The 13,158-nt window shown below is 33.7% G+C and overlaps 2 protein-coding genes across 5 annotated transcripts; one reads left to right on the top strand and one right to left on the bottom strand.

Moving 5' to 3' along the window:
- Nucleotides 1–48: 48 nt before the first annotated feature.
- Nucleotides 49–4,902, top strand: LOC107226788 (UV excision repair protein RAD23 homolog B). Its single transcript, XM_015667705.2, has 6 exons — nt 49–255; nt 365–437; nt 647–806; nt 1,312–1,482; nt 1,572–1,891; nt 2,192–4,902. Exons 1-6 carry the CDS (start codon nt 190–192, stop codon nt 2,497–2,499), a joined length of 1,098 nt encoding a protein of 365 aa, XP_015523191.1. The 5' UTR covers nt 49–189; the 3' UTR covers nt 2,500–4,902.
- On the bottom strand, nt 2,485–12,746 carry LOC107226793 (protein zyg-11 homolog B). Of its 4 annotated transcripts, XR_006902509.1 has the most exons (11): nt 12,611–12,746; nt 11,960–12,161; nt 11,009–11,240; nt 10,689–10,883; nt 10,021–10,418; nt 9,114–9,259; nt 8,349–8,737; nt 7,840–8,209; nt 7,374–7,713; nt 7,050–7,259; nt 2,485–6,954 (listed from the first exon to the last, which is right to left on the bottom strand). XR_006902509.1 is itself a non-coding variant. In XM_015667711.2 (10 exons), the coding sequence occupies exons 2-10, from the start codon at nt 12,087–12,089 to the stop codon at nt 7,117–7,119; spliced, it is 2,343 nt and encodes a 780-aa protein (XP_015523197.1). In that variant the 5' UTR covers nt 12,090–12,161; nt 12,611–12,746; the 3' UTR covers nt 2,485–7,116. The 4 variants fall into 4 exon arrangements, 3 of the variants coding, with proteins under 3 accessions (XP_015523197.1, XP_015523198.1, XP_046585853.1); XM_015667711.2 differs by having other exon boundaries at nt 2,485–7,259; XM_015667712.2 differs by having other exon boundaries at nt 2,485–7,259; nt 10,027–10,418.
- Between the last annotated feature and the right edge of the window lie 412 nt (nt 12,747–13,158).

The raw sequence follows: 13,158 nt of genomic DNA, 5'->3' as shown, positions 1-13,158 counted from the left end.
TCACGATTTCCTCTTTTCATTCGCTTTGGATCACGTCGTTGAAAAAGGTTCATGGCGCTCACGAGCTCCGAGTGCCGAATCATCAGCGCGAAAATATCTATCAAAACATAATTTTATTTCGTGAGATACACAGGATACTTTGCCTTAAGTAGTAGTAATTAACGTAAGCGTGTCTGCTGACGATCCAAAATGATTATTACGCTTAAAAATCTTCAACAACAGACGTTTACCGTCGAGATTGACCCCTCGAAAACGGTGAGTAAAAACTGCATTAAAGTGGCCGAAAATGTCTTTTTTTTTCGGTTTCTATTCTAAAACCCTTAGTTGCTAATGAAAATGTTACTTGTTCTTATTGCTTATTCAGGTTAAAGAATTGAAAGACAAGATCGAAGTTCAGAAGGGTTTTCCGGCTCAGCATCAAAAACTCATATACGCGGGTAAGCCAATTTCTCTGCCATAACCTATCTTTTTTCAATTCTTAATGTCATCATGCTTTTATTGTCTGTACATACATACTTTACCATATTCTGGCAACCTCCGATACGTGACTCACCAAATCTTTGTATTGCTATTTTAAAATTTTTATTTTGGAACATAAACTGTTACTGATGCTGCAATATTCCAAATGCATTTCTTATGTGTGCAGGAAAAATATTGACCGACGAGCAGCCTTTAACTACCTATAATATTGACGAAAAAAAGTTTATCGTGGTTATGGTAACGAAACCTAAGGCTGGCGCTGGTCCAAGCACTAGTGAGGAACAGCATGCTGATGGTGACAATAACAAAGAACACACAGCAGCTAGGTATGATTGCCTGTGCTAATTTAAACATAAGAAACATTTTGTAAATCATAGCATTACAACAGATATTTTCTGATGAAAGAATACTTTCTCTAATCATTTTTTCATATATTTACATTGGGTAATACTACGTGTGATAATTCTGCATTACGATTAAAATTATTCTTCATTTGTCGATGTTTGGGAGTTGGAGAGTAACGGGGAAAGGAGACAACACACTCAAAGAGCATGCGAAAAATAGAATTTAATTGGTGAAATTCTGTTGAGCAATTTATCAGTATTTCTATGCATTCAGTTTACTCAAAATAACAGGATTGTTTGGACCTTTTTTTTATGACTAATAAGAAACACCCTTTTCAAATTTGAGTTAACTGAATTAAATGTTTCCGATTGTTCAAGTAAGTGCAGCACAAAATTCAAAACCACTCATTCTGTGTAGGATTAACTAACATATGTAAGTTAACAATTTGTCGAATAGAAATTGACCAATACACGTTTACACGTTTAGCCCAGCAACCTTGACTACGACTCCTACGGCTGCAGAAGATGTTCGTCCCCGACCACCACCAGTTGTGCTTGACCCACCTGCAGCAGTGGCACCTACTGGAGCTCAGGCAGAAAGTGCTTTGTTGATGGGAGAAGAATACAATACAATGGTCAATAATATTATGGATATGGGGTCAGTAGGAGCTACATATGGAATCAAGTTTCATTTAAATATAACTAATGTGAAAAAAACAACTCACAGATTTATTTTAAATTGTTCAGGTACGATCGAGAGCAGGTTGAACAAGCATTAAGGGCAAGTTTCAACAATCCTGACAGAGCAGTAGAATATTTACTCACTGGTATTCCAGCTCAGCTGTTTGAGGACCCACCTGAAGACCCTCCTGAAGCCCAGGACCAGGCTCAGGATCCCTTGGCATTCTTACGCACCCAACCACAGTTTCAGCAAATGCGCCAAGTGATTCAACAAAATCCGCAATTACTAAATACTGTACTGCAACAGATTGGACAGACCAATCCAGCCCTACTGCAATTGATTTCACAGAATCAAGAAGCCTTTGTTCGCATGCTCAACGAACCTGGTACTTTTGAATCTTATGTCATTTCTATTTCCATCAAGGTGGAAAATTATCCTTGAGCATTGAAAAAGTAGAGTTTTGTTGACGTTCTTGCATACAATCACTTGGTTCATCCCATACAAAAAACTTTAAAAATCTCAAAATCAACTAAGGAGTGGCAGATTCAGTCTCGCAGAAGTGATCATTTGTAGTTATTTTCGTTGCGCGTTATTGGTAGCTCTCATCTAAACTTATCTAAACTATGCAGATCGAAATTATATTTTGAACACATAAAAATTTAGTCGATGTTTTGTATTTGAATAGTTGGTGCTACCGGCGGAACAGTTCAAGGAACGCCAGCAGCAGCGGCTGCCGTGGCCCAAGGAGGACTTACAGGTGGTACGGGTGCCGTTGCTGGTATTGGTGCTGGTGCTGGGGCAGGTGTGGGCGCAGGTGCAGGTGCGAGTCTTGGAGCTGGAGTGATTCAGGTGACGCCACAAGACAAAGAAGCAATCGAAAGGCTGAAGGCACTGGGATTCCCTGAACATCTTGTTGTTCAGGCTTATTTTGCATGTGAAAAAAATGAAAACCTAGCGGCTAACTTTTTGCTGTCGCAAAATCTCGATGATTGAGAACCCATACTTAGGGGACTGTGTGTCACAGAGTTAACAGATGCTAGAGACAAGAATCAACACAATGGCTATGTTGTCAATTAATCTCATCATGCATCTAATCCATGAATGGCTTTGTTGCTAACAATTCTCTGGATGTTGCAGACAAAACAGCCATTCTCATGTAACGTCCTTTGATAAATATATTTCTCTTTCATCTAGAGATAAGGGAAGTATATTATGTAAATTTCTTATTTTGAAAAGTAACAATTCAAGTAGTAATCTTACATACCGATATTGAGTCTTTCATTACTTTAGAAGAAAAAAAATTGAAAATGTTTTTAGTAGTTACTTTTTTCACTAGTTAGTTCGGTGGCTCTGTTATAATATTTTATGTGTACAATGCAATACAACTTTTAAAAATTTACAAGATAATACACCTTAAAATAGACGTTGATGTGATACGTCTATATTATCGGTTGTATAATAATACATAACACTTCTGAAAAACGAATATTAATAACAGAGCCAAAACTAACAAATTCCTAAAGCTAACAGTCCAGATTAAATTTAATAATGCAAAGAGAAAATTCGTAATTCGAGACTTAATTTTCTCGTATAATGTTATTCACAGTCAAAGAATTGAATTTTATTTATGCATAGTCAAACGATAGAAATTCTTTTGCTTTGTATACTATAAATTGCGAACCAAAAATGTAGTAATAACATTTTTCGAGGACGGATGATAAGAGTGACAATTTAAGATAACTAGAATTTGTTTAATCTTGTTTAATAAAAAAGTTAGCCAAACTGTTGCACAAAGTTCAATATACTCCTTTAATTTGTAGATACAATTGACGCCATAATACAATTGGGCATTTTCTTAGAGATGTAGCAATATACCTGCGCACAAAACTTTCATCGTCCAACGAAGCTTGTCGAAACATCGGCACAGAATCGTCGAACACCTTAGTGGGCTTAAATACGGATGGGTAACACAATTCACTACAATGTGATAAGATGTTACTAGGGAGAAACTGAGCTGAAATTGTAAATTCGAATATCCACTTTGGCCACAAATTTTTTCACTTATGGTGTTTCTCTTAAAACTTCTTATACACCGTTGTCTCTAAAGTCAAGTTACTCTGTGACGGTCACAAAATTAAGTTTTCATACCAAGAGATGGTGAAATTGCATTTTTGTATAGGAAAAACCCGATAAAAATATATGGTGTGTGTGTGTCTATATTCATAGACATACATATATGCAAATACACACATGTATAGACTCACGAGAAAGAAGTGGAGCTTTTTTGAAATGTAAGGTTCAAAAATGAATACCAACTAGCAGCCATTACAGTACGCAATACTTTCTTCATACAAAATCACAACACCAACTAAACTATTGCCTACAAAGAAATCACAAGGTTACTAAATTAGTTGGAGGTGCCTCATTTGCTTAAATGGAAATAAAATTATTAATTAAATTAAATGGCCCGCATATTGCATTGCAATTGGCCAAACAATAATTGCGAATAAATTTTTAATGTGAAGTTATGAGACCTTTTTACGGCAAGTCTTGGTATAATGATGGGGCGGATGGAAAAGAAATTGGACTACAAATTTGTTTTTTGATAAAAATACAGTACAGGATTGTGCGTAAACGTTGACAATTGGCTGCAGTTTCTTGACTTTACACGTTTACCTTCATCGTTTTGTACGTATTATTACTGTCTTACAAAAAAAATTATACTTTCTCCAATTTCATAAAAATTATGGCAGTTGATTCATGATAATGATAAGAATACTTCTGTTATGACACACCCAAAACACCTTGTAATACTTACATAGCATAAATAAATATGTTAAGATTTTCAAAAACGTTTGGTGCTTTATATACTTTCATCCACATACCGTTGTTTATTTTTATTAATTTTATTATTAATAGTTTACGTAACACGTCTAACAAGTATAAACATAAGACACGCTCTGAATTCCTGCAGAAATTGAAACTTAGCAAGAGCAGTGCATTGGACGGAAATTAGATGAACAATTCTGTGCCTAATACTTCTAGAAAATTATGAAGCAGTTATTTATTTTATTATTATTTGATATTACATATGAAAGGCGTATTTACTGGCAGTGTGCGTGATACGACTGATGAGCAAATTATTATAAAACCAGGAAATAATTGAGTTTCAAATTTACCTGATTCAACCCTTTGTTTTCCATATTTTACAAAAGTCTAACATTGCCAAAACTTGCTGAATGTGTACCAAATAATCTGCAATATCGAAGATTCGAAATATGAGTATTTTGAATAATTCCAGAATTTATTTTGTGTTAGTTTGATTCACATTGAGGTTTTTGAATATTAGATAGTGTAAAATGGTTCTGTGCGGTTGGACTGAATGCATGAACAGTTTACCAATCTGAAAAATACCTGGTAGTATTCGCATTGTAAATTGTTCCAAATATTTGAATTGATTAATTGTTCTGGCACATAAAGCGTAACAAAACTAACAACACATTAGAAGTTGAAACAAGAAAAATACATGAAACCGTATTGAAGTAAAAATAACTAACCGTCACTATTAAATAATTACCTGTTCATTTGAATAATATTTATGTCAGAAAAATTGATGAATAGGTATCAATCAGATATAAAAATAGGCAGTCATTTTAATTTTCAATTCAAAAGGACAAAGCAAATCTAACAAAGATGAGTAGAAAACAATTCTGTGAAAGATATCGTGGGCAATTTTTGTGTGACATAAACTCATTTTTCTGTAAAATACCTTTATGGTTTGCAAAAACTACATGTAACTAAGCGTTATCTCTATAGTCATACAATCAACAAGCTATATAATCAATGTTTAACAATAAATATAATTTACTGTAGGTACCATTTCATTGGGATAACTATGAAGTAAAATACTTCGATATAACTAATATTTCTTTTTTTTATGTATAATGGCAGAATATACTATACACATAATGTACATTTGGAGTTATAGAAAGACATTTTTCTATATTTAATAGCCAACAAAATTTATAACATGACAATCGAGACGTAATAGAGCAATATATTTCCAATGAACGAAATATTTGTGCTTTGCACTTTTTGTCATGTAAGACAAAAAGTTCTGACGGAACTCTCCGGATATTGTAATCAATCTTTTCTTCTCAAATGTTTTCACTTTCATCTTAAATATTGCTGACACTATTTTTAATAATTACTTTACTTCAATAAGGACATATGCATACTGAATATTTCCAATTTATCTATTTTTAACGTTTACATGCATATCTCTATTTATAGCTGCCTATTGACAATATTTTTAACAAATACAGAAAAATCGAATCAAAAAAGACTCGTCGAGTGACGAAATGAAAATTCCTACTTACAAGATTTGGTGTATTAGTTCATAACAGATATACTGAGATACTGCACATGAAAAAACAGAATAAGTCCTACTTAAAATTTTCCGATGCTAACTTAAAATCTTGATAAGGATTACCTCGAAAATTCAAAATGGCAAAACACTAGTTTGCGCTATCTTCTATCAATAAGATGCAATAAACTTGTCATTATTAGTTAAGTATTGTTATTAACAGACACACAAATCTGTTTCAAGAAACAACAGCAATTTCCTATCCATTATAGATATTTGCGAACAGGTATTTTAAAATCCAAACCATTGGACAAATCTTTTCTACAAACGGTATGAACAGTAAGTGTAATAATACTACGTTTTCCTTGCAATCAGTTCGAATTAAGATATTTCTTCGTGACCGAATGAAAGTGACTAAAAAAAAAAAAAAAAAGAACCGCTCAAGATCGAAATATGCTCTACAATTGTAGCACAAAAGATGTCGAGAGATTTGTAAAAAACCAGTAGACAAATTTACATATTTCTTCAGATTTACATTTTCTTTATAAAATTTCACAGCAAGTAAATTTCCGATAAAAAAAACCGGCTACCATGTAACAAATTTCTTAATGTCTTGCAGATAGCATTGACCGAAGATACAGTCAAAGCGGGTAATAATACTCACAAATCAAATAATAAAACTATGTTGTTAAAACTTTATGAAAATAATTTAAATTGAGTTACATGTGATAAAACTAGCCGTTCACACCGTATTGGGAGTTTAAAAAAAAGGTAAGAGATACTAAAAATCTAAGAAACAATCAACGTTTATCATCTTATTTTGTGAAACAGGGCTGCTCGACGTTATTTTTAGCAAGCATTACTTATTCTCTGCCAACATATCAATAGTATGCTCAAATAATTTTCGTCCAAATTTACCAATTTACAGGATTTTAAATATCATTTGCAAATCCGTATCTTTAATGCACTAAGTGCATATGATCTATATATAATATTTCTCGTTTGATCCGAGATGGCTGCTTCCGCAGCGCAGACCACACATACTCCTTCACAGCCTCTTTTTTCTCCATCAACGATACCACCTATGTATGCGAGTAGAAATTTTTGATTCAATTTTTCATTCAAAAATGCAATTGCGCTGCGTTTTTCCATGTATATTATTGAAATTTAAGCTTGCCTCAACAGAGGGATAAAATTGACTAGTATACCAGGTATATGGTACTCGTTTGTCAAATTGTAAATGGTCAACAGTGAGTGGCCAATGCTTCAAGCACGGAGAGGCACAAGGTACGCACGATAGGCTGAGTGTCACCGCTCTTCTCCTTTGCGAGCAATGCTAGTATGGCACCACCACCTTCCCTCGACAGCATTCCACAATACCGTTTAGCTACAATTGATAATAAATATTGCCTATTGGAATTCTTGCAATAGCGAAATCTTAGTGCTATTAGATACTGCAACTCATAGCAAAAAAAATGTATATCCAAGGAATGGAACTTACGATTCTTAGTGCATACATGATGTATTGCCCATACAGCCCATAATTGCACAGGATGTGCATCGGCGCATCGCAAAAGAGGAAAGAATGGCTGAAAACTTCGATATGCAACCATTTCACTCTGAGGTGTTTGCCAATTGGTCACTGCTTTAGCTAACTGATCCAATAATTGAGACCTAGGTGGTAAAGACGGTACCGAAGCCCATACACATGGTCCATCACTCAACAGATGTGCAGCAATTCCTGCCGCAAAATAGGATACATCAATCTGTTCGGAATCCAAAAGTGACGAGAGCATCGTTATAAAAGAAGGTTGCATTAGCCATTGCCTGAGATGAGGTACCTATATGTAATAAATAGTTGAAACATTAATACTAGCCGATAACAATTAAATTTTAAAACAATCGACTAACTAATTGTATGAATTTATTAGTGAAAAAAATTCTTCTCAACCCAATCTATTGCTTACCTCTGCTATGTTATTCAGCAAGCCCAAAACCTTTGTTTCGACACTAGACTCTCCTTGGAAACTTTTCAGTACTTCAAGAAATAGAGCCATGCCACCTTCTTCGAGAAATACGGCGCATGTCGTTGCACTTTCATCAGTTAAATTCCAAAGGGCGCTCAACGTAAACTTCATGGTAATGTCCACAGATTTTGTTTGAACTTTAGACCGGATCATGGCTAATAGTTTAGACATGTACTGCGGTTGTGCCCCCAGCATTGATGTTTCATCGGTGGAAATTTTAGCTGCCAAAATGGAGCATATTGCAACTGACATTCGATTCATTGAAGGATCATCAAATGCTGACAGACAATTCATCACAAGTCTTGCACACCTATTGCATATATTTTACAATTAGAATAGTTCCTATAATCTAAAGAATATTTACTTTCACAGATTAAAGTTACAGATTGCATTGAATAATAAATTGCCTGTATCGCCTTATCATATTTTATACGTTGCTTCAAGCCTACCTATATTTGTCAAAAGTAACATCCTGCAATATCCTATCACTGCACAGCGTAAGTAATGTATTTTTCTGTAGTTGGTAATGATTTGGAAACGATTCCATGGCTGTCAATGTTAAATCAACAATTTGTTTTAATATCGATGGATGGATTTTATTCGCTAGGTCTCCTTTTGTAAGATTGTAGAGACATGCTGTTGCAGCCATTTGTACACCAAACTGTTGGGGATGAGCCTTCATTCCAGGTATAACTAATTTTATAACGTCAACTCTTGCCTCACTAAAGTTTGGCGTTAAACGGAATAAATTATAAAGGCATTTTTGCACATAAATTGGGCGGCACCAGTATCGTCTCAGTGATTCTAAAATTTGTGACTCTGATGCGGTCCCACTCACCTATGAATGATATATGTTACAATTATTATTAATTGGATAAAATTATATTAGAGTAAATAACAAGTTAAAATTTTCAAAAGATAGAGCCATTTCATTCACGTTCAATTACATTGGTTCAATTTGTAATTCATATGATAAATTGCTGCAGATTTTTTGAAATGTCACCTTTTCAAGTTTCTACAATAATAAGAGTATATTGGGTTAAGGGATACGAAATTTACAATACATATAACATGACAGGACTGAGAAATTGAGTACAATTTTTTTTTGCAACAGCAGATAATTATTTTTTTTCTGTCACTTGCTGATTGGTAATTAAGAGTACAATAACCAGATGCAATAGTTTGTATATATTGTTGTTACAATTGTTACTCACCACAAGACTTCGTCTGTAACTTTTATTAATGGGATTAATAAGAGTGTCATCATAACAAGCATCTGTATGAACAAGGCCTAAAAATCTTAAATGTGGGTGATATTTAATAAACGTTCTCAAATCTTTTCTGTGTATTTCATCCTTTCCTGTAATACAAACCAATATAATTAAAATGTCAGCAATTTGTTTTTCATTTTCATAAACAAGTAATGTTGATAAGTGAACTCTTTAAAAAACTGAAATTAATCAAATGTTTCATCATTTTTCTTGAATTGTTAGCAGCTGTTATATTATATCGATCTAATAATAGAGGCCTGCGCTTTTGTGGACACAGCTGAATTTACAAGTATCCAAACAGGCAACTAGCATTAATATTAATCAATTCATGCATATAACAGTAATAATCTCACACGATCAAGAAAAAACTTAAGACGATATGCTAAATTCGCTAATGCTTGTAAACCTTCTTTGTATAGTTTAGTACTTCATCATACACATATTGTGTGGATATAGTGCATTGTTGGGCAGTAAACCAATGGGGAATCAAGTATTGACAATTCAAGCAGTTTAGAAAAGTTTGGTATACGTAAGATGTAGAACAGTTATTAGAACAATTGGCAAGAAAAATAATTATCCAGTCAAGACGTCGATACTAACTGTTAATAATATCTATTAATGTTATTGTTCGACAAACGGAGGTTCCAAGTAATAAGAAGGATATGACAATTTATCTGCTGAATTCAACATAAAAATGAAAACGATCTTGAATATACCACACTGCTGTTACATTTGTAGGATTCTAGAAGTTGGATGTACTGACATTGATATAAGTTTTGAATCGAAAAGTGTCAATGAGAAACAGGCCTCCGAAAATTAGCAGAATATAGTGATTGAAGGTGGTATTTACTTCTACCTGAGATATCTAGACTAGCTAGATACGGCATACAGAAACTGGCTTTCAAGAGATCCGATATTTTAGATCTAACTGGAACAAACATTTCAAGTGGAAAGGCATCTCGTTCGTCGGATATATCCAAATTTATCAATTTCTTCAGCTCCAATAATACGGGTATCAGGTTTCCACAACTGCTCACTTTTAAATTGTACATTTTCAATGACTTCAATCGGTCCTTACACTTTTTCAATGGTGTTATATCGTCTACTCGTGTACAAGAAATGTCTAAATTTTCTAAGAGCTGTAGGTCTTCGACAACAATCTCGAGACCATGATTATTAAACTCAGTTCCAGAAACATTGAGAGTTTGTAATGCTCGAAGTTTAGTCAATGCCGCGACTACACAAGACCTAAAAAATATCAATCACATGTGATATTACAAAAATGTTTTAAGCAAATATTTTTCTAGCATAGATGATCCAAAAAATAATGTCTCATTGTAGTCAGAATCATGTGTATTAAATCTGCAACAAATCTCGCGAATTTTGAAAGTTGGATGTGAATACACTGAATTTGTGCGTTATTGAACATTTATTTTAGTGACAAAGTTTTAAATTCTGCTTCATCACTTCTAATTCTATGTTGCTGCAAACAAAACCACAAATCAGATAATAAGTTACCTAGCACAATCCATAAAGCTACCCTTTGCCACACTTAAGGATCTTAGATTTTGCAAACTCCATTCTCCCAGGCAGCCAATCAAATCGTTGACATTAATCTTAAGTCCATCTATTTCCAAATCCACAACCTTATGTTGACTTAAAACTTTTAAGCCTTTTATAGAAAGGCTCGATGCATCTTTTAGTCTTACATGGCTGAAATGAAATAAAATCTAATAGAACAAAATGCATTAGAAACATTTTCACATTAGAAACATGTTCCTGGCAATTTCAATATACTACAGATAATTTGAATCGTATTACCTATCACGTATGCTTACCGTAATCTGGTCGTTTTTGAATCGAATAAAGTAATAGTCAGATCAGATAATGCTTTTCGTTCGCATAAGCTGGATAAGAGTTGATCAGATATTTCAGCAGGTAAAAATGCATCTGGATCCTTAAAACTTAGTCTGGTTGCTGAACCAGCTGATAAGTTCAGAGATGAGAGATTAGTGACTGACGATACACTTGATACTGTTGTGCGACCATCTCCTGTGCTCATTTGCTCATCTGAAATGATTTTTTATATTATTGATTTATAACATGTTCGATCGATATCAAATTTGTACAGGTATGATAATTTTTACATTTCCACATTACTTTCTATTTTTTTTAACATGTTTTACTATTTATTTCATTCTATAGTTTTCAGCATTAAAATATATAATGTTTTTCTTGAGAATACATAACCTATTTTAAATCATAGCTGATTGCAATAGTGCATTGAAATCATTTTATGTTTCTAAATGTAATTATTATACAGTTATATATGTTCAAGACATTGTAGACATAGTCTCGTGATATTTCTCGTTTTATACATTGAATGCAGTTAACCCAAGACAAGGTACGTCGATAATTTTGTCCTCTGCGGATCATGTACGATTCATTTAACTCCAACATATCGCTTTAGTATCAAATATAAAAATGGAGCATATTATCAAATAAGAGTCCATATGGGTCTCATAAGCCCTGTCTGAGGTATATCTTTTTGAAAACATTTGTTTAAAATGACCTATGATCAAATATTTGTATTAAAATTGTTTTTCAACCCAATAAGTGAGTGGACTAACCAGTTTATTTTGATTGTTATTCGACGTTTACTGATATGCGTCAGTATTTAATAAATGGTTAAAAAATTGGAATTAATAATATAAAAAATTATTTTGGAATTTTTTTCTAATACAAACAGAAAGATTAGCGAATTTGAAAAAAGTTAAAAGAATACTTACCAATGGCAGCAGGTGGTAGTGTACTGACAGGAAGCCCACTGTCGCCAGGATGGACCTCGCACAATACTAATACATTGTCGCAAATAAAGTCTACACAAACCTCCTGAAGGCTTCTCGGAGACTCGAACATAATTGTCCTTTATTGAAATATCTCTCAATAACACTTCCTTTAGACCTCAATAGTGTTATATTACAGTAATTTCTAAAACATGCGATAAACACATGATATGATCACTTCTCAGAGATATTTAATATTCACAATTACTGAACCATATCACACGGATCACACGGTATTACATAGCCATTATACCCTTCGACTTAACCTTACTTTTGAACTACAAAACATTGGAGACTCTACATATGTCTAAAATTGAAATGTTTCACAACGAAAATAACACGTAGTAATTGCATAATCTGAGCCCTAAAACTATAATCACACACTTTCTCTGCCCTCCGAAATCTACGCATACAGACACATCGTCAACTCTCCGTAAACATAGATACACCTCTGTTGGTTCGATGTTACTTTTCTCAAACATATCTTACTCAATTTCATGATATCAATTAGGCTTTCAGACTTACTTTAAACTTACGTACATGCTCCAATTACACAAAATTACTTGAATAAATATAATACACGGCAACACTCACCTCTGCACGAACGGCCATGTTTAATACTATCGAGCTAGAACTGTCAAATTGTCAGATACGACACAGAAAACATGAACGACTTCGCTCATACGTGTGTTCGTGTACAAGTCGTACATATCTGTATTTTAAATTGATCATCACACTTTTCCAAGCAACGCATTTTAATTATTCACAAATTATGCCTCCTCAATCACACTTTCGCAAACTGACGGAATGCAGTTACGATCTTAGGTCTAGTTTCTTGACACTTTTCGTAATAATAAAAATTTATATATACTGTAGTATCAAGTGTACAAACATACGTCACGTACAGTATGAGACGATATAGAATGATTTTGCAATTCGACGTTCAAAAACAAGACATAATTTGACACAGAGTCAGAAAGAGCCCATGGTACTATCGTATATTTATGTACAACCGATGTTACGACATATAATAATAATAGTTGGTCACATTTCGAAACTATTGATAGTCTATAGTTGCGCGAAGGCGTGGCGAATACGTCTGATATTACACGGCTTTTGCAAATGAAACACAGAGAAAGGAA

This window comes from Neodiprion lecontei, chromosome 1 (genome assembly GCF_021901455.1).
Source record: "Neodiprion lecontei isolate iyNeoLeco1 chromosome 1, iyNeoLeco1.1, whole genome shotgun sequence".
Classification (NCBI taxonomy): domain Eukaryota; kingdom Metazoa; phylum Arthropoda; class Insecta; order Hymenoptera; family Diprionidae; genus Neodiprion; species Neodiprion lecontei.
Note: the sequence above shows the minus strand (reverse complement) of the source record. Positions and strands in the feature narration are given on the sequence as shown.

Coding starts and splice junctions, on each gene's coding strand:
- LOC107226788 (XM_015667705.2), top strand. CDS start 190: ATGATTATTACGCTTAAAAATCTTCAACAACAGACGTTTACCGTCGAG. Junction 256..364: donor AGATTGACCCCTCGAAAACG/GTGAGTAAAAAC, acceptor TTGCTTATTCAG/GTTAAAGAATTGAAAGACAA. Junction 1,483..1,571: donor AATAATATTATGGATATGGG/GTCAGTAGGAGC, acceptor TAAATTGTTCAG/GTACGATCGAGAGCAGGTTG.
- LOC107226793 (XM_015667711.2), bottom strand. CDS start 12,089: ATGTTCGAGTCTCCGAGAAGCCTTCAGGAGGTTTGTGTAGACTTTATT. Junction 9,260..10,020: donor TCTAGATATCTCAGGTAGAA/GTAAATACCACC, acceptor TTTGTATTACAG/GAAAGGATGAAATACACAGA. Junction 8,738..9,113: donor GTTACAGACGAAGTCTTGTG/GTGAGTAACAAT, acceptor TATCATTCATAG/GTGAGTGGGACCGCATCAGA.